Source organism: Equus przewalskii, chromosome 9 (genome assembly GCF_037783145.1).
Source record: "Equus przewalskii isolate Varuska chromosome 9, EquPr2, whole genome shotgun sequence".
Taxonomy (NCBI): Eukaryota; Metazoa; Chordata; class Mammalia; order Perissodactyla; family Equidae; genus Equus; species Equus przewalskii.
The window spans coordinates 26,616,736-26,642,356 of NC_091839.1; the positions used below are offsets into that span (position 1 = coordinate 26,616,736).

At 45.0% G+C, this 25,621-nt stretch overlaps 1 protein-coding gene across 10 annotated transcripts in view; it reads right to left on the reverse strand.

Annotated features, from left to right (window-relative positions):
- Positions 1-25,621, reverse strand: part of LOC103563470 (zinc finger protein 256-like) — a 106,684-nt gene that overhangs the window by 10,547 nt on the left and 70,516 nt on the right. For 2 of the 10 annotated variants that reach the window (XM_070558776.1, XM_070558775.1), the window contains exons 2-6: positions 18,520-18,660; positions 16,879-16,990; positions 5,599-5,674; positions 3,438-3,613; positions 2,403-2,529 (exon numbers count right to left, since the gene is read on the reverse strand). In XM_070558776.1, the coding sequence (XP_070414877.1) occupies positions 2,403-2,529; positions 3,438-3,470 (160 nt within the window). In that variant the 5' untranslated portion in view covers positions 3,471-3,613; positions 5,599-5,674; positions 16,879-16,990; positions 18,520-18,660. Of the gene's footprint in view, positions 1-2,402; positions 2,530-3,437; positions 3,614-5,598; positions 5,675-13,632; positions 16,806-16,878; positions 16,991-18,519; positions 18,661-25,621 lie in introns of those variants that run through there. The other 8 variants (XM_070558778.1, XM_070558780.1, XM_070558781.1 and 5 more) reach the window with 7 other exon arrangements.

Here is a 25,621-nt window from a genome sequence, read left to right on the forward strand (position 1 = left end):
TTCATCAGGGGCCATGCCGTGAGGGGGACCCACATACAAAACACAGGAAGATTGGCACAGATGTTAGCTCAGGGAGAATCTTCCTCAGGAAAAAAAAAAAAAAGAAAAGAAAGAAATTAAGACATCAATCCCATTTATAACAGCATGAAAAACAACAAAAGACTGATAAATAAATTTAATCAAGCAGGGAAAAGATGTGTACACTGAAAACTATAAGACTCCAATGAAAGAGACTGAAGACACAAATACATGCAAACACATTCCATGTTCCTGGATTGGAAGAATTATGATTGATAAAATATCTCTATTACCTAAAGCAACCTACAGATTCAATGCAACCTCTACCAAAATTCCAACAGTATTTTTACCAGAAATAGAGAAAGAATGCTAAAATTTGAATCACAAATGACCTCAAATCTTGATCAAAAAGATAAAAGTTAGAGGCATCACACTTCATGATTCAAAATATATTATACAACAACGGTAATCAAAACAGGACAGTACTGAAAAAAAAAGACACACAGACCTATGAAACAGAACATGGAACTTAGAAATAAACCCACACTTACACAATCAACTACTTGCCAAGTGTGCCAAGAACACACAATGAGGAAAGGATAGTCTCTTGAATAAATAGGAAAACAGGATAAGCACACACAAAAAAATGAAACCAGAACCCTATCCTAAACCACTCACAAAAATTAACTTCAATTAGGTTAAAGGCTTAAATGTAAGACATGAATATATACAACTCTTTGAACAAAACAGAAAAAGCTCCTTGACATTGATTTTGGTAACGATTTTTTGGATATGACACCAAAAGCACAGGCAACAAAGGCAAAAATAAACAAGTCGGGCTATATGAAACTAAAAGGCTTCTGCATAGCAAAGGAAGCAATCAAAATAAAAAGGGAGAAAATATTTGCAAATGTTGCATCTCATAAAGGATCAATATCTAAAATATATAAAGTACTCACACAACTCAATAGCAACAGAACGATCCAGTTAAAAATGGGCAAAGGACATGAACAGATGTTCTATGAAAGAAGATCTACAAATGGCCAACAGGTATATGAAAAAATGCTCCTCTTCACTAACCATCAGGAGAATACAAATCAAAAGCACAGAGAGATATCACCTCACACCTGATAAAATGGCTACCATCAGAAAGAGCAGAGATAACAAGTCTGGGGGAGGGTGCAGATGTAAGGGAACTCTGGTTCACTGCGGTTGGCATGTAAAAAATAAATAAATAAAAATCATAGAAACAGTAGAATGCCAGGAGCTGGGGCATGGGGGAAACAGGGTGACGTTCGTCAAAAGGTACAAACGTGCAGTTATGAGTAAGTTTTGAGAATGTAACATACAGCATGGTGACTGTAGTTCATACTCTACTGTATACCTGAAATGTACCGAGAATAGATGTAAAGCATTCATAACAACAACAAAATAATAATAAGGTAACTTTACGAGGTGATGGATGTTTAGTTAACTTCATTGTGGCAACTATTTCACAATGCATATATATATATATATCAAATCATCACGTTACACATTTTACTATACAGTTGACGTCCATATCCATGGGTTCCACATCCGTGGATTCAATGAACCATGGATCAAAAATATTTGAAAAAAGAAAATTCCAGAAAAGTTTCAAAAAGCAAACCTTAAATTTGCCAGGCACTGAGAACGATAGTGAATACACGTGAATGAAGACAAGTGTAGTCAACTATTTACATGGCATTTACATTGTATTAGGTATTATGATTAATCTAGAGATGATTTAAAGTATACAGGAGAATGTAGGTGGGTTATATGCAAAGAGCAAATAAGGGACTTGAGAGTTTTTGGATTTTGGTATCCATGGGGCGGATGGAACCAACACTCCATGAACACCAAGGGACGAATGTATATAATTTTCTATCTAGACACGACTGAAAACAAGGGAAAGGAAACTGATCTAAACACTACAAACCATGCAGGAAGGCAATGAAAAACATCCCATGGTTCAGGTAAGTAGTGACCATGACAATGCCTACATGCCTGGCACAAGTGGCCATAAGGAAACGTCAGGGAAAAGAAGGAATAAAGCCTGGGATACAGAAGTGATATGGATCTGGAAACAATGACCCAGAGAGGGCAAGCTCGGTGGAATCCGTGAAGCTCACGGCAATACCCCCTGCCTGGATGCCTTTCCTAAGAGGGCTCCGTACAGCAGGTACTGGGGCTGCAGGGGAGAGAACAGGGCGGTGCACATACCCAGCCCTAGCAACACGGAACCACCCAGAAAGCTGGGGGAGCAAGCGGTGTCCACGGTCCATGAGAAAAACGACTGAGAAGGGCTGTGGGGAGGGAATACAGCTTAGTCCAGCTCACTGGCGAGGCCGTGAGAGTCTTACCCAGAGAGGATAAAAGCGCAAAGTTCTCCAGCATCACATCCAGGTACAGGCGTCTCTGAGCCTCATCCAGGAGCCTCCATTCCCCCCGGGAGAAGTACACAGCAACATCGTGAAATGTCACACTGTCCTGTAATGACGGGGACAGATGAAACCATCAACACTCTCTCTGAGATCCCACAATCCATCTCACCACACACTCATCCTCCCCCACGGCTCCCCACCTCAGAGGAATTCCAGGCCAGGTGCCACTGAGGCCCACCCTATCCTCAGGGTCCCTTTATTCACTGTGTTCAGCCCTCAGAAACATCAGGCAGGGGGGCACAGAGACCTCATCCAAGCTCTGGTCCTGGCATGTAGGGTCTCATCCACCCTGTCAGTCAATTCCCCTGGAGACTCTAGACTTGGACTCCAAGACACAGCCAAACATGAGCTTGTGCTTCACCCTTCAGTCTCCAATACCAGGGCCCGAGGGCCATCGGCTCACGCTTCCTGTCAATGTGCATGTCATTCCGTAGATTGTACCTCTCACGTCTTCAGTGCCCACAGTTGCACTCCCAGCTCTGCATTTAAGGAAATCCCCAAGTGCTGCTCTGAAGGCTTCCTCTACACCTTTGATCCTTCTCAACATCAGGCCCTCAGGAGCACCAGCTCTGCGCCCTCGGACCAGGACTCCGCTCCCTGCGCCTCCCCGGCCTCCTCACCCCTTCCCGTCCGTTCTCTCCGAGCAGCGCCTGGAGAACTTTTGAAACCCCAACACGCACCGCGTCCCTCTCTGTTCACAGCCCTCCCGGCTCCGGGCCCTCGGACTGAAGGAGCAGCCCCTCCCCTGCCGGTCCAGGCTGGAACCCCCCTCACACTGTTCCCTAGAATACAACGCGGACCCAGGTCCCCTCTGCCCGGCCCCGCGGCCCGGGACCCCGTCCGCAGCCACAGGCCCCACGAGCGCCTCCCCGGCCCGGCCCCGGGGCCTGGGCTGCAGGAGGGCTGGAGCTCGGGCTGCGCTGCGGGCGGGGCGGGCCGGAGCCGAGCGCTCACCTGAGCCGGCTCCCTCCGCGGGGCCGCCGCCATCGGCCTCGGGGGCGGAGCGGGGCCGGGAGCGGTGGCAGACGAGGCGCCGGGCTGCGTCGCCGAGTCTCAAAGCCGCCTGGGCCACGGGGCGACGCCTCTTCGTCTGTCCCCTCAGCCTTGACAGGCGGTCCGGAGCCTCCAACCTGCGGGAACACCGCAGCACACTGAACGACGCGCACCATGCGGTTATTGCAAGTCGCGCCTGACGGCACCGCCTGCCGCGGAAACGCGGCTTCTCTGCCTTGATTGGCTGACGGGCGATGACCCCACTCGCACAGCCTTCTGGGTAATTCATTTCCCACTGAACTGCCGGGAGCCACCAGGAGTTTGTAGGGAGCATTCAGGAGTAAGAGGGAAGCCACGCCGCAAGGGGCGCTGGGAAACGGCAGCTCTCTTCCAGAGGCTGCGGAGGGGCTCGGCTTGGTCAAGGGGCCGTCCTCAGATGTTGGAGAACTGTCTGTAACTGATCGTCCAACGGTTTGGAGACATTATTTCAGACTAATGCTCACCATGTTCCCAGCGTCTACAAATATCTTCCAGATGCCGTCACAGCCATCAATCCAAATGTACATACTACTGCATGGAGTGATGCAGACACATAACAGAGTCACTGGAAACTACATCCGATAAACATTATCGTATTGTCAGTCTGAGTATGCTTGCTCAGGACAGAAGAAATACTCCAAACAAGGCAGGCACAGGAAGGATGTTGGCCCCCTTGATGCAGGAGCACACAGATGGATCTCTGACAGTGCTTCCCACAGAACGCTGGTCTCCTGCCTGTAGTTAAATATTGTCTCCAATTCATGGAGCAACACTTTTACCTACTTAATACGCCTTACTCCACATCCTGAGAAATATTCGATTCCTTTTGGAATCTGACATCCACCTCAAAAAGAGAATAACCAAATAAACGCTGTTTTGGTATAGGACAGCGCCTGCATGTTTTTGCAATTTTCCATCATTATTTATCTCTTCACAGTAGGGCTTGTTTCATCTACCCCATGCACATTAGTATATTATTTCACTTATAATCATAGACAGCATGTATTTTTAATGCATAATCTCTTCACAATGTATTACTCAAATCTAAGTTTTTTCATAACTCCAATAACTTTATCACACATCTTAATATTTAAAATTACGATAAATGTGCAATCAGTTCTGAATTGTCTCAGTTGTAGTATTTGTTGTTTAGGGCAGACTGATTGCAATCTGCATAGAAAATATGTCTTTAGGCAATTATTAAGTGTGTCATGTTTCTCTGTATGTATCGACCCCGCATGGCTGGACCAGAGGCAAGTAGGCGTGAGGCACTGCAGTCTGCAGACAGTTAAGGGCCCCCCTGCTTCTGCCAGTCAGAGGTAGTTTGTTGTTGTGACCTCCCTAGAGATCTGGGTGGCTATGGAGCCCCGTGGCCTGTGGTCCCTCTGCGCTTCTGCCCCAATCCACTCTTCACTGTACCAGGGGAGGAGTGGTTTGCTTCAGGTAGGAGTCAGGCTCTGAGATCTAACTGCTGAGGCTTATCACCTGGGTTTGTCCCCAGCAGCCTTGTGACCCTGGAAGAGTTGTATGGTCTCCGTACCTCGAGATATAAGTCAACCTAAGTTAAACATAGCTGTTTTCACAAATGTACAATATCTCAGTGGCTAGCACAGGATGAGGTTTTTTCCTCCTTAGGTATGTCCGCATGCGTCAGCAAGAAGCTCTGCACCACACGGTGATTCAGGGCCCAAGGCACCTTCTATTGTCAACAAGTGGCTTTAATGCTTCTCTGGCATCAGCTGAACAAGAGGAAACCAGAGCGAAGTGGAAGAGTCACATCACTTCCACACAGGTGACTTCCAATCACCTTCTGTTGACAAGGACTAGTCATTTGGACACCCTTGTGTGCAGGGGGCTGGGAAATGAGGTGGAGCTGTGTCGTCAAGAGAAGGGCAAACATATTGCATTCACATGTATTCACTGTATTAACCTTCCCCACTGGGGCCCTCTGCAAAGGCGAGGGGCACTGTCAGGAAGGTTGCACCTGCTTTCCCTACGCCCACCAACTGCACTACCTAGTCCCAGTCCTTGTGAAACTTGGAAGAATTAAGAAACTACTTTCTAATTTTTATTCTATACTAACCTTTGGGATGAATCACCTTTATAAATAAATATCCTCCCGTGTCGATATTCATTGATTTTCGATCTTGTACTCCAACCTGAAATATAGCAACGAAGCAAATCACTGCCTTTTCCCCTGTATTTCTTTCCTTTTTTTTTTTGAGGAAGATTAGCCCTGAGCGAACATCCGTGTCCATCTTCCTCTACTTTCTACACTCTATACTTTTTGCCAAGCAGTGCCATGTCCGCATCCGGGATCGGAACTGGCGAACCCCGGGTCGCCCAAGTGGAACGTGCGCCCCTAACCACTGATGCACAGGGCTGGGCCCCTCCCCTGTATTTCTTGAAAAGAAACTGCTATGTTGGAAGTTAGAAAATGGCACAAATTACAGCCCCCCTCCACTCAGATATCTCAATGATTTCTAAACACAGCAGAGAAGCACAGAGAATACAGCCTATACAGAGAGGGAGAAATAGAGAGTGAGAATTGGGAATATGTTAAAAATAAGCAATTAGTGTGTGAAAAATGGTAGAATCAGAAACTGACAAAGGCATTCTGGATTCAAAGCCATCCTTTATAAAGCCTATATTCCTGTGAAAGCTGACACTTTGTCTCACTGCCTTGGTTGTCCAACCTAAAATTAACAGGAATTTACTAGCATTTTAATTTGCTTAAAAGGGACAATTTATGGTACTGCACTAATGAAAAACAATAGGAATGCTAACAAAAGACTCTTAATATAAATAAATGCTCCTTGGGCTCACAAAGATTTAGACCTCCAGCATTTATGGAGGGTCTGTGAAATCACATGGTCATTTCTTGGATATTGGAAAATGCTGTTCCCGGAAACCAGCTTCTGTGCTCTCCACTTCCTCCAACACTTATGTTCCTATCTGGTCTGTGAATTTCAGCTGTAGACAAAAAGTGATTTTCCATCTAATTGACAGCTTTTCTTAGTCAAAAACCAGTAACAGATTTTCCTTAAGTGGACTTAAGAAGGTAATTTGGCATTTAAAATACCTCTTTGAATTGTTATGATGGTAAACATCTACACCTTAGAGTGGACACCATGACAGATCCAGACAGATAGTAAGTGGAGATGGGAAAATGAATGGTCCTTTTGGAACGGATGCTGAAGATCCCTCAACTTCCTTTTCACCTGGGATCTTGGAATACAGTGGCCCTACAACATCCTAAAATGTCTTCACATTTCCTGCAAGGATCGTTTCTACAGATTTTTCTTGCCTAATTCACCTCAACTGGAAACATACCTTTTGAAAGTTTTTACCACCAGCCTCCAGGGCTCTTTCCCTTCCTCCAGTAAGAGGACCCCATGTGCCTTAGTCCTACAAAGCTATAGCACTCAGGGAAGAGAGGCCGCCACAGAAAGATTAGAGAAAAAATTGAAGGATGCTACTGAAATGGGACGATAAGCTCCAGAAATAGCACAGTGAAGCTGCTCATTTCCTTGGGAACATGGAACAGAAATTCAGACATTCACTTAGGAGGCTCCCTGGAAACTGAGAGTGGCAGAAGATTAGAAGTAACAGGTGCTCAAAGTCTTGCACAACCACATGCGTGTATAAATCTCTGTGAGCAGAATCTAGCCATTGACCCTCTTTATAAGAGAAGTCTATGGCCATGTCACAAAATGTCACCTGAGATGACTGAGGCCTGTTCTGTCTCTGGACAAATGGTAATATTGTCCTGGTTGTCAGAGGCAAAAGGTTTCAACACTTACTATCTGTCCGTATTTGTCATGGCATCAGCCCTAAGATGTAGGTGTTTACCATCATAACAATTCAACTACCAGGAACAATCATGGTGCTTCTATGCAATAATGATGAAATAGGAACAGAAGACCTTTCCTTCAGGAGATAATTGGACCAAAGAGTTCACATTCAACATTCCGGGCGTTGTGTCGCATATACTCAAGTGCTGAGTTGTGTCTGTAATAGCACCAGTGATAGGAACATAACTAAACCCGAGGCTACAACACCTGTCTCCGAAAGGAAATGGTCAAGATGATACACTAAGGTTCAGCTCATGAAAAAATGATGCTCTGGATTCTGAAAAAAATAGACATCTTTATATTTAAGACAGACAAACATGCTAAGTAATTTATAAATAAAAAAGAAAAATATACTTATGGTGTATATTTAAATGATTGTTGACAGTCATTTGATGATTAAAATAATGAGACTCCTGGGTGAGAACACTGATAGTGTCATGTCACAGGTATTCCTTGACTAGGACTTTACATAAGGGCAAAGAATGAAAAAAATCGCTAGGAAAATATTCTTAGATATACTCAGATATCCTTTCCTCAGTATTCATCCACAGTGTTATCTAAAGTACCAAACTTTTAGAAAAATTGTAAATGATGAAGAATAGCTTACTGGTTAGTCAAATTACTAGATGTGCATAAAAACAAGACATTTGAACCAGCATTTTCAGGTTTGGCAGCTCATCTTTCCTCTCAGAGTGGTTGGTTGGCTCAATATGCGATGACCTCATTTGCAAGTGTTGCCATAGGTCAAGAGCCACACTGGTATTTGACTGTAAAGAGGGGACTTTAAATTTCTCAGGTATTCAAAGCTGTCAGGTAGCCTCATTATAGAAACTGAAAAATATGCCACCTTTGCCTATTTTCCACAAGGGTTCAAAATGAAAGACTTTTACAAATCTCACCTGATAAATCATGGAGTATAAAGCACTGTGTTTTATTCCAGCAATATACGGACTTTTCTTTCATATTTTAAACATTGAAAGCGTATTAATGAGTGTCACCATATTAATAGTTTCAAGAACAAAAATCACACAATCTTTTTTTTGTGGAGGAAGATTCACCCTGAGCTAACATCCGCTGTCAATCTTCCTCTTTTTGTATGTGAGCTGCCACAGCATAGCATGGCCACTGACAGACGAGTAGTGTAAGTCAGCACCAGGAACTGAACCTGGGCTGAAGAGGAGTGTGCCGAACTTAACCACTAGGCCACCAGGGAAGACGCTCACATATCTTGTGAATAGATATTCTTTGCTTTTTCTTTAGATCAGGAAATGTAAGCCTCAGGCCTAGTGACATTTTGGACAAAATAATTTTGTGTGTTTGGGTGTCCTGTACAGTTTAGAATGTTTGCCCCATCCCTGCCCTTACCCTCAAGAGGACAGGAGCCAACTCCCACTATGCCCGAGATTACAACACCAAAACTGTCTCTAGACACGGTCCAATGTCCCCTAGGGCAGGTGTGCAAAATCGCCGCCAGGGAGAACCACTTTTTAGAAAATTATTGCAGTCGCTGGAAAGACTCTTTAGGCCTCTCTGACTATGCTCCAGGTGTTCTCTCAGTTCTGGATGACCTCCACACTTCCACCTCTGGCTCCCTGGTCCTGTAGGGCAACCAGAACCTGGCTCCAGCATTCCTTCCCAGGGCAGCTTCAACACGGTCAGTCCTTTTCACTGTCTGGACAGCCTGCAGATTTACTCACCTCTGTCCCCAAAGCACACAGAACACATATCTGTGTGAACATGGTTCTTATCTTTTAATGCTTTTCTTCTTTTTCATTAGCCCCACACTATTCACTATGGCAGCTCCCAGGCACATGGAACTATATAAGTGTAAATTCATTAAAATTAAACAAAAGGAAAGATTCAGTTCCTCATTCTAGTCCCTATTCAAGCGCTCAGTAGCCACAGGTGGCTGGTGGAACATCGTGCTGTACATCCCACATAGAGAACATTTCCACCAGTGTAGACAGTTCCACTGAACAGCTGCATTGAATCATGAAGTCCCGCCTCTTCACGTGAACCTAGCAGTAAGGACGAGGCTTCCTAATTAACTTCCCAAATGTTTAGAAGATGAATCAATGAACAATTGTGCCAACTAGCTTTCTTTCACTTATAGTTTTTGGGAAAAATCTGTTTCTTCATTTTCATTGTCTAATTTTCCAGAGAAATCAGACTGCTCAACATGCATACATGCCATGGGCTCTTCTTGTGGGTAACCTGCAGCATAATTCAGGGGAAGAGGGATTATATGTCTGCTTCACCATTCACTCATCATTTATTCACTCAATAATTATTTATTAAGCATGCTACATACCAATCTCCTAGTATTCAAAATATAAGGGTCAGTAAAAAGAAAAAAACCCTGTCCAATAGGAGGAGATGAACAATGCCCACATGCATAGGCTAAACACACTGGGGACCAGCTACACAGCAGTAAGTGCTGTGGAAAGCCAGGAGGCAGCAATGGAGGACGGCAAGTGATGGGGAAAGGAAGATTAATGCAAATCTAAACGGGTTTTCTAGAAGGCTTTACTCTGAAGGTGACAGTTGTGGAGGCAAATAATCCACAGTCAATCTATTAATCAAAACTGGGGAGTTTATTATGAGCCAAGCCTAAAGACCCTATAGCCCGGGAGGGTACCTTCATGAAGTAAGGAAGCACTCCAAAGTGGGATGTACCGAGGGGTTATATACTGACTTAGAACAAAAAGCATACATCACATACGACAGGAATATCGCTTTACAATAGTCATGAGATTGCTTTGCTGACACAGTGGGTCAGTGGTCACAAGGTGAACTTAGCAGGTTGGTGGTCAGCGGTTGATAATGACTCCTCAGTTCCTGGGAAGAGATGCTTACCCTTGAAGAACTGCCAATACGGGGGGAAGCCACATCCCTATCTTTAAGAGCATCATTCTTGGCTTTGGCACACTGTAAACCTTAAAGCAGATGCACAATGCATGTTCAACAGATCACGTCAGGCCTTTTTGGAAATACAAGGTGAGGCCGAATTAGTTTTAAACCAAATGGCTTCCTCATCTACTCCAATAAATCCTATTGCTAGTCACTTACTCATCACCACTGAAGGAAGCCAAGAAGGAAGTGAGTACATGCTTGTGCACACCAGGGGAACAACAGTTCTAGGACCAAATTCCAGTGCTTGGGGAGAGGGTTCCCTATCCCAAAACTCTGACAAGGGTTGGGTGTCCTAGGATTCAACTCAATTCTGACACGATCTACCTGGAAGTAGCGTCAGATCCCACAGGTTAAGGGCTCAGTCCCATGAGACTGCCTCCTCTTCAGATGCCAAGCACAAGGAGTGGGTCCCCCAGTCACCCACAACTTCCGTCCAACTTGGCTCCAAATTGGAGGTTACCATGACCTCCTCCCCCTTAAATCTAATTATTCGCTACAGTGGCTCACAGAACTTAGGCAAACACTTATGTTTACCACTTGATTAAAGTAGGTGGTTAAGGATACAGATGAAGAGAGGCATCAGGCAGAGTCTGCGTGAGGGGCAACCAGCTTCCATGCCCTGCGAGTGCACCACTCGCCCTGAATATGCATGTTCGCCAACACGTGTCCTTTTGGGTTTTTCAGGCAGCTTCATTGCACAGCACAACTGGTCATATCATTTACCATTGGTGACTAAACTCACTCTTCAAGCCCTCTCCCCTCCTGGAATTGAGGGGATGGTGGGACTGAAAGTTCAAACCCTCTCATCACAGTTGGCTCCACTGCCAACCAGCCCCTATCCTTAGGTGCTTTCCAAAAGTCACCTCATGAACACAACAAAAGACACCTTTAAGGCTCTCACCAAGAGAAATGCCAAGGGTTTTAGGAGTTCTGTGCCAGAAATGGGACAAAGAGCAAACATACTTACTGCAAATAAAAATACCACAGAGGTACTCACAGGATTTTTGCCTTAAGTCCCACTATATGCTCCACAGATCTGTGTCACAGAGAATTTCTTTCTACCAACACTCCCACTTCTATTCCACACTGTGTGGGCTCCGGCAATCTTACTGGGTCCCATCTAGCACGTCCAACTAACATTCCTGAAGGGCGGATTTGCCTGCCTTCTGTTTACAATACTAGGAAGGGGATGCATCCCCCAGTCAGATACAATTTCCGTCCTCTTAATACAATCAGATGCAAACATTTCACACGAAGCCTGTTCACACATACCAATTCTCCCACAAACTTTAACCTTAATTCCATCAACCCGTACATTCCTAACTGTAGCCTCAATTAGGAGGTCATCCACAGGGTTTTGTTTCACAGCACTAGGTAGGGGAAGTCTTTCCCAGGCAGACAATATCCATTCCCAGCAAACACTCAGGTAAAGGTGAGGCAACTTCTTTATATCCTGGAAAACTCTTCTCCACCTCCCCTGCCCCCGACCATTCACCCAGTTTGGGTCCCAAGCGAGGAGTGGAGCTGAGGGACCCTGGCCTTTTATCAATCTTTAACTTAACAAAAGTTAAAATCTGTCTAACCACTGCCCCAAGGGATTGCTGGTCAGGTTTCTCACAGTAATCTCTTCTTCAGTTTCTCCAAACTGAGATAGAGCGGACTTACTTGGGGCTATTTAATGTTGGGGCCAGCAGGGGTCCCCTGGGCCCACCCAACCTTTGGTGGAACTGTATTAAAACCCTTGTTTCAACCCTATCAATGTCTGCTGTATCCACCTAAAAACCATCTAAAGATTTCCGCCTGCTGGCACAAGTGCTGTGACTTTCCATTTCTATTGCTTCTTTGTTTTGATCCTATCAACATTTCCTCTGTTCACTTCATTTCTTAATACCCTTTTAACAATTTCCACCTTCATTGGAAGAGTCCCTTTGGCTTTTCCCCATCCTCTTGTTAACTAACCTAATGTTTTTATTAGCATTTGTATGACCCTTGAGGGGGAGCTGACACAACATTTCATTTGGTTTCCCAAATTGATTTTTGGTTTTGCAAAAACAAGGTTATATGGGGTGCCCATGTGAAAGGGGCCCCCTTAACCACAGCATTTACCACGACCTGGGCAACAGGCACATTCGGCAAGTGGATATCCCAGTCATCCTGAAGCCAGTCCCCCATGGCTTGCGGACGAAGCCTATCAGCTGCTTCATCTGGAAGCTCCACTCAGCATCCAGGCATTCACAGGCAGAGACAGACAGTCTTCCTTTTCAGGGTAAACAGACCTTTTATGGTGGCCTTTATCCAGTCCACCAGGCTGCCTGTTCCCTCGAGAATAACGACCTGTGTGTCCGGATCACATATAGCCATCTGTGATTGCTCCACAGTGAGCTGTGGATCCTCCATCAACCCACGTAAGATCTTCCACTCGGCAACTTCAAAACCAGAGACATGGCCGCCAAATGAATCACTCTCAAGGCATCTCAGTAAGGCTTCCTCAGGAAGCGATGGTACCAAGCCACAAAATGAAACAACTCCTCCACACTACACCCCTGGTTTCAACAGTTTCTTGGTTTTGCCTCCATGTTTACTACCTTCTTAGTGACCAGAGGTCTTAGAGATACTTTCTCTTGTCCAGGCAGTTTTTCCTTTGGGGAGCAGGTTTGAGGCCAGTGGCCAAAGCTGAGAGTCACTGAAATGTGAGTTTGCTCCAGCATCAAGGTGCGACCCAGTGCTCTCTTCTTTTAGTGTAACTGTTACAGAAACAGTACCCAAGGGATTGAACATTTTGCCTTTTTCTTATGAGTCTGCACTTCCTTGTGCATCCAGTGAACCAGCTCCCAGGAGCTGGATCGTCTCTGAATTCCACTGGTAACATTTATTTTTAGTAACTGATTGCAGACCAGCCACTACTCCAAACCATGGGTGATCCCTGGCCCCCCAGGAACTGAAAGTTCCGTATCTCCTGCACTTTCATCCTTTCTCTTCCCACCCAAGTTTCCACGAGCCAGGGTTGTTCTAGCCAATCCCACTTCACTGACACTAATTACATTCTGCACCCAACAATTCCAACACGGCGAGGGTTCCCACACCAACAAGCAAATCTCTGTCACCAGCTGGGTGTCCTACAACTCAACTCCATTCTGACACTATCTACCTGGAGATGACATCAGATCCCACAGGTTCAGAGTTGGTCCCTCAAAACTGCTCCCCCCAACTTCACACAGCAGTCGCAAGCCCAAGTTTATTACCTGAGCTTCTGATCAAATGGCTATAAAGCACAGGTTCCAAAAGACCCCCTCTTTGGGTTCAATTAATTTGCTAGCGCTGCTGAGAACTCAGAGAAACATTTCACTTACCAGACCAGTTTATTATAAAAGGACAGAACTTGGAAACAGCCAGATGGAAGCTGCGCACAGGGTGAGGCAAGGGGAAAAGGTGCAGAGCTTACACATCCTCCAGGGGCTCCCCACTCTCACCAAAGCTCCATGTATTCACCAACCGGGAAGCTCCCTGAACGCGGTCCTTTGGGTTTTATGCAGGCTTCGCTGCATAGGAAGGAATGATAAATCACTGGCCATTGGCGAAGGACTCTACCTCCAGCCCTGCTCCCGCCCCCCTAGGTCTGGGTAGGGGTGGGTGGGACTAACCATTCCAACCCTCTAATCACAGTGTTGGTTCTCCTAGCAACCAGCCCCACCCTTGTTGGGGCCCAAAGTCACCTCATTAGCATAACAAAAGAGGCCTTTATCACTCTTATCACAGGAAATTCCAAGAATTCTGGGAGCTCTGTGCCAGAACCGGATAGGAGACCAAATATTTATTTCTCATTAAAAATCACAGAATCCCAAAGGGGAAGAGCAGTCCAAGCAGACAGTCCAGCAATTTTCACAGCCCAGAGTCAGTGGCCAGTATGTCTGGCGCAGACAGGGAACAAGAGTGCTCATGTCACTCAGTGTTGTTAGAAAGGCTAACGCCGTGAGCAGAGCAGTGATGGCAAGCTGGTTGTACACAGCCTTGCAGGTCATCGCAGAACTGTGGCTTCCACTCTGAGTGAGACCCGCTAGAGAGTTTTCAGCAAAGGCCTGGCACCATCTTATATATGAACATGACCCTTCTGACAGCTTTACTGATCAAAGGCTGAATAAGGGTAAGGGCAGATATGGAAACCGGCTGGGAGCCCACTGACTAGGGGGCATGGGTGGACAGAGACAGGTTAATCAGTGGTCCACTTCAGCACAGATCTTGAAGGTAGAGTCAACTGGAGTGACAGGATGCATTTATAAAACAATGAGAGAAATCAAGGATGACTAGAGAGACCTTCTGACCTGGCAACTGGAAGGACAGATAACACCATCTGTGGGGACCACACAAGGCAGCTTTGACAAGTATAAGGCAAACAGTCTAACTTCCAAACCTGCATGTGAACAATTTGAGTTGTTTTCAATGTTTATGTTTTCTGGGGGGAGGAGAGTGGGGATTCAATGCTCTACGGAAGCTCCTGGCGGAAATCTAAGAAAATGCTTCTGATGAGGATTATTTTAGGCTGGTTACTTTTAATAAAAGCAACTCCGAGGAGCTTGCCCTCAGTGCTTGCTTGCCCTTTGTTGGGAAACATTTACATTTGTAAGGGAAACCTCCATCTGTAAAGATGCCACCCTCTCTCCACCAGGAGGAAGGCAGGATGGCCTTATCTCTGGAAACTCTCAATGGGGAAGGCAAGGACTTAAGTTGTTTACAGTCTGGCAACCTCATGTAACTGACCCCCCCCCCCCCACAACATCCTCTTTTGTTTTTAGCTGAAGATAGTATTTAGGGTGGTGGCTTCTGGCCTTTACTTAATCCGATTTGATTCTTATCTAAAAGTTATGGGATCACCCAATAGCCAGACCCCACCTGCACTGATACCATTTTAACTTTTTTTCATCTTCTTTCCTTTGTCTTGAAAAGAGATAACTCACATACCTATGCCTTAAAATTAGTCCTACCCTCAGCTCATTTTTGCAGCAGCAGCAGCTCTGACTGCCCATGGGTCCTGTCCCCATGCTATTCCACACTATTCTCTAAATAAAAGAGCACTACTGCCAGATCTTGAGAGTCCAAGAAATCTTTCTTTCGACTCCTCGGCTCACCGACCCCGCATCACTTCTATCTGTGGTAGCACTGGGAGAGGAAGGTACCACTCTGAAGTCCAGCGGTCTCAATCCTTTGCTGAACTGAAAGGAACTGCAGATCGAGACCCTAAAGGACTGTTAGTTAGGTGGGAATTGACACAAACAAGATCAACACTCAGGGGCTGGCACCGTGGCCGAGTGGTTAAGTTCGCACGCTCCGCTGCAGGCGGCCTAGTCTTTCGTTGGTTCGGATCTTGGGTGCGGACATGGCACTGCTCGTCAAACCATGCTGAGGCAGCGTCCCACATGCCACAACTAGAAGGACCCACAACAAAGAATATACAACTATGTAATGGGGGGCTTTGGGGAGAAAAAGGAAAAAATTTTAAAAAAAATCTAAATAAATAAATAAATAAATAAATAGAGTTGAAGAAAAGTAACATTTAAAAAAAAAAAAAGATCGACACTCAGGTCCTGCTAAGACAGTGTTTCAGGAAGATTTGGAAAATGCTCACTCAGCTGGGAAATGACTTTGTATCGCCAACAGCCAACACAGTCCTGCTTCCAGGCTCTTCCTTGGAGAAAGGCAGTGTCCTGAGGAAGCAGATCTCCAGCAGATAAAAGCAGGAATGAGAAACCAGGCTTCCCTCCCAACTGTGTGACACACCAGAATGAAAGAGCGCCCCAGAATTGCTCTCTGGGGCTCTCGTCTTTCCTTTTTTATTTTTTTCCTAAATATTTTATTTTTTCCTTTTTCTCCCCAAAGACTCTGGTCAGAGTTGTATATTTTTAGTTGTGTGTCCTTCCAGTTGTGGCATGTGGGATGCCGCCTCAGCACGGCCTGATGAGCAGTGCCATGTCCGTGCCCAGGATCCGAACCGGCGAAACCCTGGGCCACTGAAGCAGAGCACGCGAACTTAACCACTCAGCCATGGGGCTGGGGCTGGCCCTCGCCCCTCATCTTTCCTTGAACTAACAGGCACTTCTTGGGCACAAGGAACCACTTCCCTGGTGCTCTCCTCACGTAAACGAGCCATTTTGTACAGAAGAGACAGATTTCTAAACCAGTATCAAGAACGTCAATTATTAGCTCGTTCAATCCTCACCACACTGCAGGTGAGCATTCCTCTATTTCCAAATTTGTGTTTTTCTTTCTTTAATGATGAGAAAACTGGAGGTCAGGGATATTGAAACCATTCACCTCAAGTTACATATCTGGTAAAGTGTCAGCACCACAGCTGACTAACAAAAACAGCTGGAGATGCCATTCATTTTGAGTGCTGTTAATGAACAAAAACTCCATCGAGTAAATTTAGAGATCTAATTGGTCTTACTGAATGATTCACGAATCGGGCAGCATCCCAAGCAGTAAGTAGAAAAGCACTCTGAGGGGCCAGCCCAGTGGCCGAGTGGTTAAGTTCAAGCGCTCCACTTCGGCAGCCCAGGGTTTCGCTAGCCAGGATCCCAGGCGTGAAACTACAGACCACTTACCAAGGCATGCTGTGGCAGGCGTCCCACATATAAAGTAGAGGAAGATGGGCACCGATGTTAGCTAAGGGTCAATCTGCCTCAGCAAAAAGAGGAGGATTGTTGGCTAATCTTCCTAAGAAAGAAAAAACGATTGTTTCAGGCAAGGTCATCTTTCTTTGGGGGAAGGGTGCTGGGGTCTAATCAGGCAGATCACCTCAACCTCTGCAGTGATCAGTTTAAAATCAAACTCCTGGGAGGGGCTGAAACTTAGTTTCCTGTCCTGGAGGCAAATGACGCCACCTTGGGCAACAGTTTTTTAACAGTGCAAACTAGGTGCAAAACACTTGACACACTGGTCTATTTTATCTCCTGACCGCTCTGGGAGGTCAGCATCATCCTTACTCCCCGTTCACAGAGCTGGACAAGGTAACATGAGAAGCCAGGCCCTGCCTAATATCAGACTGTCATACCAGTGGACTTGACCTAGTCTGAAAGCTCTGGGGAAATTCCTTGAGAATATATTTTTTTACGTCTGGAACGAATATTCTTCAGTGATTTACTAAGTGTCAAGTGCTGGGAAGAGCATTCCAAAGAGAGAGAAGTGCGTGAGAAGGGCTGGTACCGCGAAGGGGGTGAGCGGTCAGGAAGCTGAGATAAAGGGCGGAGACACAATGGAGGATACATTGTGTCAAGACGCTGAACTGAGCGGATACAGTCATTTGGAGAAATATTAACTAACCCATAAACCCAATGTAATAAATTTATAAATTTGATTTCTTTAGAAATTAAATGTTAGTCTTATATAAACTACAATACTGCAGCAACATTATTTTCCACAGTGGTAAAATCAGCAAGAAGACGTATTTCCATTTTAAAATTTAAAAATTTAACTTATAAACATCATATACATAAGTCAAATGTTTAAAGACACTTGAAAGTATGCAAAGGCTCTGAGGGTCTCCTGTTTCGTGTGTTTTTTTTTTTTTTTCAAAGATTGACACGTGAGCTAGTATCTGTTGCCAACCTTCTTTTTTTTTCCTCCCCTTCTTCTTCTCCCCAAAGCCCCCCAATACAGAGTTGTATGTTCTAGCTATAGGCCCTTCTGACTCTGCTACTTGAGACATCACCTCAACATGGCCTGATGAGTAGTGCTAGGTCCATGCCCAGGATGTGAACCAGCAAAACCCTGGGCGGCCAAAGCAAAACATTTGAACCTAACCACTCAGCCAAGGGGCCAGCCCTAAGGGTCTCCTGTTTCTTATCTAGTAACCTAGAAATCAAGGACACTATTAAAAATTACACTTTTTCAACTTTTCCTTGAAAACCAGTTTTGAGCAAGATTGTATTTAGCAATGTAAAGAGCCTACCACTTCTAAATCATTACAAATCTAATATTTAATCTTTCCTTTCAGCTAGGTTAGGACAATTAATCTCTTACATTTTCAAGTGTCTTTTCCAAAGATTTTTGTTGTTGTCTTGTTTTTAACCCTTAAAGTCTGTAAAGTTTCATTAATCTTCAAATCCTTTTCAGGATAGGTCTACCAGATTTTTCCACCCATGTTTTTGCATCTCTTGGCTCAATCAAAAGATGGAGTGACTGATCCCTGGACTGTGTGTGCACAAAAGAGGAATGAATGCTTTCACAAACTTTTCTTTTCCCACCTGGGATTTGGGAAGTCTTTGACAATGCCAGAGACTTGAACACAACCAAGCTGAACGTCCATTTTCCAGCAAAGGGTCTCCTCCATGTGGAAGGTGCAAACTCAAGGGGCCCTGAGGTATTTCAGCCAGCTCACGAGAATACTGAAGGGGGAAGGAAAAGAAAGACGGGATTTAAGTAGGACAAAAAGGAGCAAGATTTATGCAGGTTCACCAACGAGGAAGGTTTAAGTTTCTCAGAACTTCACCTAAGCCAGATGTCCCTAAGTGCACCCTCCAGTACTATTTACTTACAGGGAAAAGAAATAAAGTTCTGGTCAACCAATGCTCCTCTTTCTGTCCATGCTCTCACAAGGCTTCCAAATGCAACTGAGACTCTAATAATGCCTCCCTGAAAGATGTGTTAGTGGAGGTATGGTATCTTCACAGGTAAACCCATCAGGTGCTAGAATGTCAATAACCTAAGATGGAAAGTGACGGGCAACAACTAAATGCTACACCAAATAAATACTTGGACAATCACACAGTCAAAATTATTTCAAATCAATTTACCACACAGTACTTTGCCTCCAATTATTTTGTGAAAGGTATCCTAAGACCTGTGGAAATGAAGCCCAACCAAATGAGGATGCTCAAAGCCTATATTATTCAGAGCTTGTTATGGCCAGGGAGTCAGCCACCACGGATTGCATTTTGGCAGAGCCTCACAGGCATGCCGAGGAGTGGGAAAGCTTTACAGTGAAAACAGTGAAGGCTTCACATGGCTCTGAGTGGGACTGGCTCTGAGTGGGACGCCAGACGTGAGCTAACTGGAAGCAGAGCGTCCTACATGACTGCTTAGAGGGACATACCTGGATCTCTCTGGTTGGTACTAAGTTGCAAGAAAGGATGAAAATTAGGAAAGCTGAGCATTATGGAACAAGTCCATTTGGCCATTTGGAGCCAGTTGTGACAGGGGATCTTATTTGGCACCGTGGACTGCTGCTAGAGCAAGCGCTCTGAGTGCCTATACATCTGACCTATAGATGGCTGCCTTCTTGAGCTGCTAACTGCAGAGAATAAGTTGGTTTCCTGGGCCAGCTGCCGCAGACTGTAGATCCAACTTCTATCTTTACATATAGTCTGGTCATTGTCTATTTCTTTATTCTGTCTGTCACCCCTGTTGGTCATTCTCTCTCTTGTCAGAGGCTGATCAATCAGAGAACACTAGAGATTCGGCTCTTGACTGGTCAGAGATTGTCCAGTCATCTGCAAATGTAATGCAAGGTCATCTTGACCTTTTCATTGTTGTATCATCATGGCTCTCATCGGATGAGAGAGCCAGTTTAAGCATTTCAGGCTGGGGCTACAAGGCAACTGACCAGCATCATGACTGCTCTGCCAAACACAAAAACTATTAACAGTCCCTATAAAGTATTTCAAAACCAAAAACTCCAACTGCCCAACCCAGGCCAGGAGAACAGATCCCATAGACCATGAGCATCAACGTTAGAGCTCCTCAAGGCGATAGAGAGCCTCTTCTCCCTTGCCTGTTTCATTGATTCTGGTACAAGAAGTTTTAGGAATGGTACAGATGCCCCTAGGACTAGCCAACAAGAAATCTAGAAAAATGAGATTGCCCATCACAACTTCTGCCAGTAAGTTGAGACTGATCTGTACCACAACTAGGACAGAGCTGGTATCATTAATAACTTCTGCTTTAAAAAACTCAATAATAAACTAAAAAGTTAGTGATTAGTTTCTTAGAATCTTTTCTATCTGTATGAGTTCCTCTGATGGGAAGACTTCTCAAACTGTTTGCATAAACAGTGAGTCAGTTCTCCCTGGTAGTGTGTCTCACCATGGAGCACACATCTAAGTCAGAAATTTCTCCAACCTTGGTGATTTATAGAATTAGGATCCCTGTGTACAGGCAACCTTCGAATACTATTCCCAGTTTGCATAAGGTGTTAACAGGAGGCCTGTCCTCCTGACCACAAAGGAAGTACTATCAAGTAAGGGCACACAGATGTCTGGGAACAAAGGAGTTGTTCATCACATGCAGTGGGACACAAGGCTGTATATTAGCTGGATTACATCTCAATTTACACTTCTGGATGTGCAGTTCATTTAGAGTCAATTATACCTCCACTAAACTGTTTTAAAATACACATATAAAACCGTCTCACTTTCTAACCATTTCAATACGTCTTACCACTTTCTATGTTCTAGATGTCACTGGCAGCTGATGTACCAGTAGGCAAGGAATGGAAGATCGTGGTGTACCACTGGCAACTCTTTCCAACTCCATGTGCAATGACATCTTGTAGGCAGCTTTTTTTTATTTTCTATTTTTTTCAAAGATTTTATTTTTCCTTCTCTCCCCCAGTACAGAGCTGTGTATTTTTAGTTGTGGGTCCTTCATAGTTGTGGCATGTGGGATGCCGCCTCAGAGTGGCTTGATGAGCAATGCCATGTCCGCACCCAGGAAACGAACCGGCAAAACCCTGGGCCGCCGAAGTGGAGTGCATGAACTTAACCACTGGGCCACGGGGCTGGCCCCTCGTGGGCAGTTTTACACTGGCCACGGCGGGAGTGTTTACCCCAGGGAGATTGGAAAACACTACAAATCATGCCTTGATTTATTGTTTTGTTGAATATCTAGACTTAAGAAGGTGATGGAGAATCCATTCATCACGCAGATTAGCCTTTACAATGTATACTGTGCGTAATCACTACACTGTGTACAGCACAAAAACACTCAGGAAATACTCCGAAGTGAAAAACAGTTACTTCTTACAGTATAGACATCATCAATGAAGGAGGAATGAAAGACACAAGTCTTTGTTGCTTCACATACTTATTTGTCAGAAAAACAGGAAATAGCCAAAATTCATTTTTTTCCCCCTTCTTTTCCCCAAAGCCCCCCAGTACATAGTTGTATATTCTGGTTGTAGCTCCTTCTGGTTGTGCTATATGGGACACCACCTCAGTGTGGCCTGACAAACGGTGCCACGTCGCGCCCAAGATCCAAACCGGGGAAACCCTGGGCCAATGAAGTGGAGCACGTGAACTCAACCACTCAACCACGGGCCCGGCCCCGCCAAAATTCATTTAAAAAAGCAAACAATATATACATGAACAGACGTTTTACCAAAAAAGACATATAAGGTGCAAATAAATAAATGAAAAAATGTTCAGCCTCATGAAACATCAGGTAAAAGCAACTAAAACCACAGTGTGATATGGTTACAACTTTATTAAAAGCGTCAAAATTTCTTAAACCAACTATACCCACTACTTGCAAGGAGATGGAAGAACTGCAAGTGTCATTCACTGCTGGCAAGAAGACAAAAGGGAACAACCATTTTAGGTCACAGTTTGGCAATTCTTAAAAAGGTATGTACTTACCTATCCTGTGACTCAGGCCTCGCACTCCCAAGAAATTAACAATAAAACATATGGATATGAGGAAGTGTTTTCAAATATCTTAGTGGTTTTATTTGCAACACTCAAAAACTGGAAACAACTCAAATATACACACACAGACAAAAGAATAAACAAATGCATGTATATCCATGGAAATTCATACTTCCCGGCGATAAAAAGAACTACTCGGGGCTGCCCCTGTGGCTGAGTGGTTAAGTACCTGCACTCTGCTTTGGTGGCCCAGGGTTTCGCCGGTTCGGATCCTGGGCGCAGACATACCATCACTCATCAAGCCATGCTGCGGCAGCGTCCCATATAGCACAACCAGAGGCACTCACAACTAGAATATACAACTATGTACTGGGGGCTTTGGGGAGAAGAGGGGGGAAAAAAAAAGAAGATTGGCAACAGTTGTTAGCTCAGGTGCCAATCTTTGGAAAAAAAAAGCTACTCACATGAGCACTGTTGATGAATCGCAAAATAAAGAAGCTACGTGAGGCTACTGGGGGAAAAATAAGAGGAAACACTTTATGAGAAGAATCTCATAAGATTCTAGAAAATGCAAACTAATTTTTTGTAAAGGAGAGTACATCAATGGTTAACTGGTGGGCAGGGAGAGGAGATGTGAAAGGGCCCAGGATAAATAAGAGGATGATGGATAAAGCCACCGTGATAGTGGTTTTATGGGCTGACATGAGTGTCAAAACTAACCACATTGTACAGTTTAAATATAAGCAGCAATTTACTGCATGTCATTTACACCTTATTAGAGCTCTAAAAACATGGTTAAAATAAGAATCTGGATTTCCTACAATTTTGGAATGTCGGTCTGGCAAACCTATCTGTACTGACTCCACCATCTCTTTCCTCATGCCCTGGGAGGGACACCCTGCCTCAGTGGAGCAAATACTGGAGAGCTATGAGGCCGGTTCCATCGGATTCAACAGCAGTGCAGTCTGAGGCACAAAGGCCACAGAGCTGGCCTCTCCGGTCTCAATTTCCTCCACAGCAACAGCCTTGAGGTGAACAGCCCAGAGAGACTGTGGGAATCCACAAAGCATTTACATGCTTTCCTCTCACCATGACCTCAGCTACACAAGATATTCACTTCTAGAAGCCATGAGAATTTTTGAGCCTGCTCATCCTTCACAGCCATAGTGACTGGAACCTTCTGGATACCCCTTTAAAAGTGGCACATCCCAACCAGTTTGGGGCAGTCTCTTCCCCTCCCCATAAACTCAGTGTTTCTGTAACAAGTATGATTCCCCTGCCCACACAATCCCATAACCCGTGATGCCCCTCTGGGGAATTCATGACATCAGAGCACATGGCTCCGCTGCAGGACCTGGGAACAGACTGCCCTCAGCAGCGCTGAGTACAATGCAACATCTGCTGTGAACAGAACAATTTCACGTTGCTCTCACAAGCACCAAAGGTTATCTCAGTTGCCCCTCCACAGACTGACCTCTGAACCACAAAATACCATGGCATCCAGGCTACAATTAGGTCCACAAATCCCTGCACTCTTTCCTTGGAGGTCTTGCGCAGCAAGGCAAACTCGGGCTGAACTGCAAAGTGAGGTACATTCTGCCATCATACTGTCCCCTCTGAGACGCACAAAGATTGGGATCCCAACCAAAGCTGTTCACCCCTTCCTGTTAGCAGAACCTAGCTGTTTTCAAACCACCCCACACAGTGAATAGAACCCCCAGATTAAAGGTAACTTTAACAATAAGGCCTTCATTTTCACACGAAGCAGAGCAATGGGAGGCAGGCTGCTCCTGGGCTGGAGACTTGAAGGACAGAAAAATTCTATCATGTGAGACCAACGATATCCTTGAAAAAGGCAGTCCACGTTTTCAAGTCACCGGCAGAGTCCTCTGGGCGCCAAATCAGGCTAATCCCTCCTATAAAGGAGAGACCATCAACGTTTGCTTCCCTGGACACATGAGGGTGGGTCAAAGTGATGCACACTGTGAGAAAATGATAGAGGTGAAGTGGCTTTTGCTATGGAACTGGCAGTGACATAAATCTGGTAAGGGTCCTGGGCAAATCAGAAAGTGCAATGTGGTTCCCACACACCTGGAATTTACATGGTTTATCAGGGGTGTGAAGTTCAATACTGGCAGATGGCACCCTCAAGAGGGATCTCCCCAGTGTTGTTATACCGAAGAAGAAATGACACATTCCCTGCACACCTATTGTTTTTCTCAAGTGGACTCTGTGGTATCCAATAAGAAAAATGTGAAGACTTTCTCACAGTCACTGTACTCATAAGGCCTTTCTCCAGCGTGAACTCTCCAGTGTGTAATAAGGCTAGAGTTTTTGCTAAAGGGTTTCCTGATTTGAGACTCATAAGCCCATTATCCAGTGTGAACATTCTCATGTGTTAGGAGGCTGGAGTTGTACATGATAAAGACTTCCTTCAGTGTGAAGGCTTCTGTGTTTAACAAGCCTGGAGATTTTAGCAAAGCATTTCCCACATTCACTCCACTCACAGAGCCTTGAATCACTGGGAATTCTCCAACGTTGAAGGAGCACAGATGTTTGGCTAAATGATTTTCCACATTCGCTGTATTCTCATGCCTCTGCCTAGTGTGAACTCTCCAATGCTTAACGAGACGGGGCTTTTGCCTAAAGGATTTCCCACACTCCCCACACTCATAAGGCTGTTCTCCAGTGTGAATTCTGATGGGGCAGTGAAGAACTTTGGGGAAATGCTTTTCCACTTTTAGGGCATTCACAAGGCCATTCTCCAATGTGAACTCTCTTGTGACTAATGAAGGCAGTTAGCAGCAAAAGATTTCTCGCATTCACTGCACTCATAAGATGTTTCTCCAGCATGAATTCTTGGATGTTTAAGCTTGGAGATATGCCTAATTGACTTCCCATATTTGTTGCGTTCATATGGCCTTTCTCTCCTATGTGAGCTCTCCTATGTGTAATGAGGTTGGAGCTTTGGGTAAATGATTTCCCACACTCCATACACTCAAGATGCCTATCTCTGCTGTTACCTCTCTGATGTTCAATGAGGTGGGAACTGTTGTTAAATATCCCAAGATTCAAAAGTTCTTTCTCCAGTGTGAACTTTCTGATGCTGAGCCTGCAGCTTCTGCTAAAAAATTTCCCATGTTCGCTGCACATAAAACATCTTTCTCTAGTGAGGACTCGCTGGTGCTGAGCAAGCGTGTGGTTGCAGCTGAAGGCGTTCACGCATTCTCCCAGTTACAACGAGTTTTTCCCCTCTGAAAGGCTGCCTTACTCTCAGTTCCACTGTTTGACATCTCTCTGGTGGGAGCGGCCCGTTGCTGGAGAAATTCAGAGCTAGCCAAGTTCTTTCCAATCACCCTAAAGATAAATGGCTTCCCTGACACATGGCATTTGCAGTTCTTCACAAATGAGGGTCTGTCCACATCGTTTCTGAAGGGCTTCTCCCCAACACACTGCCTCTGGTGCTGAGGAAGGTTTGTGCTGACACACCATTGTTTGCCACAAGCCCCACACCTGTGCAGTTTCTGCTTCTCATGTGTTCGCTGGTGCTTATCCGAGTGCAAAATGTCTCTCAATAGCAGGGCACACATTTCACAGGGGTGTGCCTTCTTGGGAGACAGGTCTGCACTGGGAGTCCTGACTTGTGACACTTTGTACAGAAATGCTCTGCTCAAAAGGAGCCTCCTCATTCTCTGCTTCATGACAA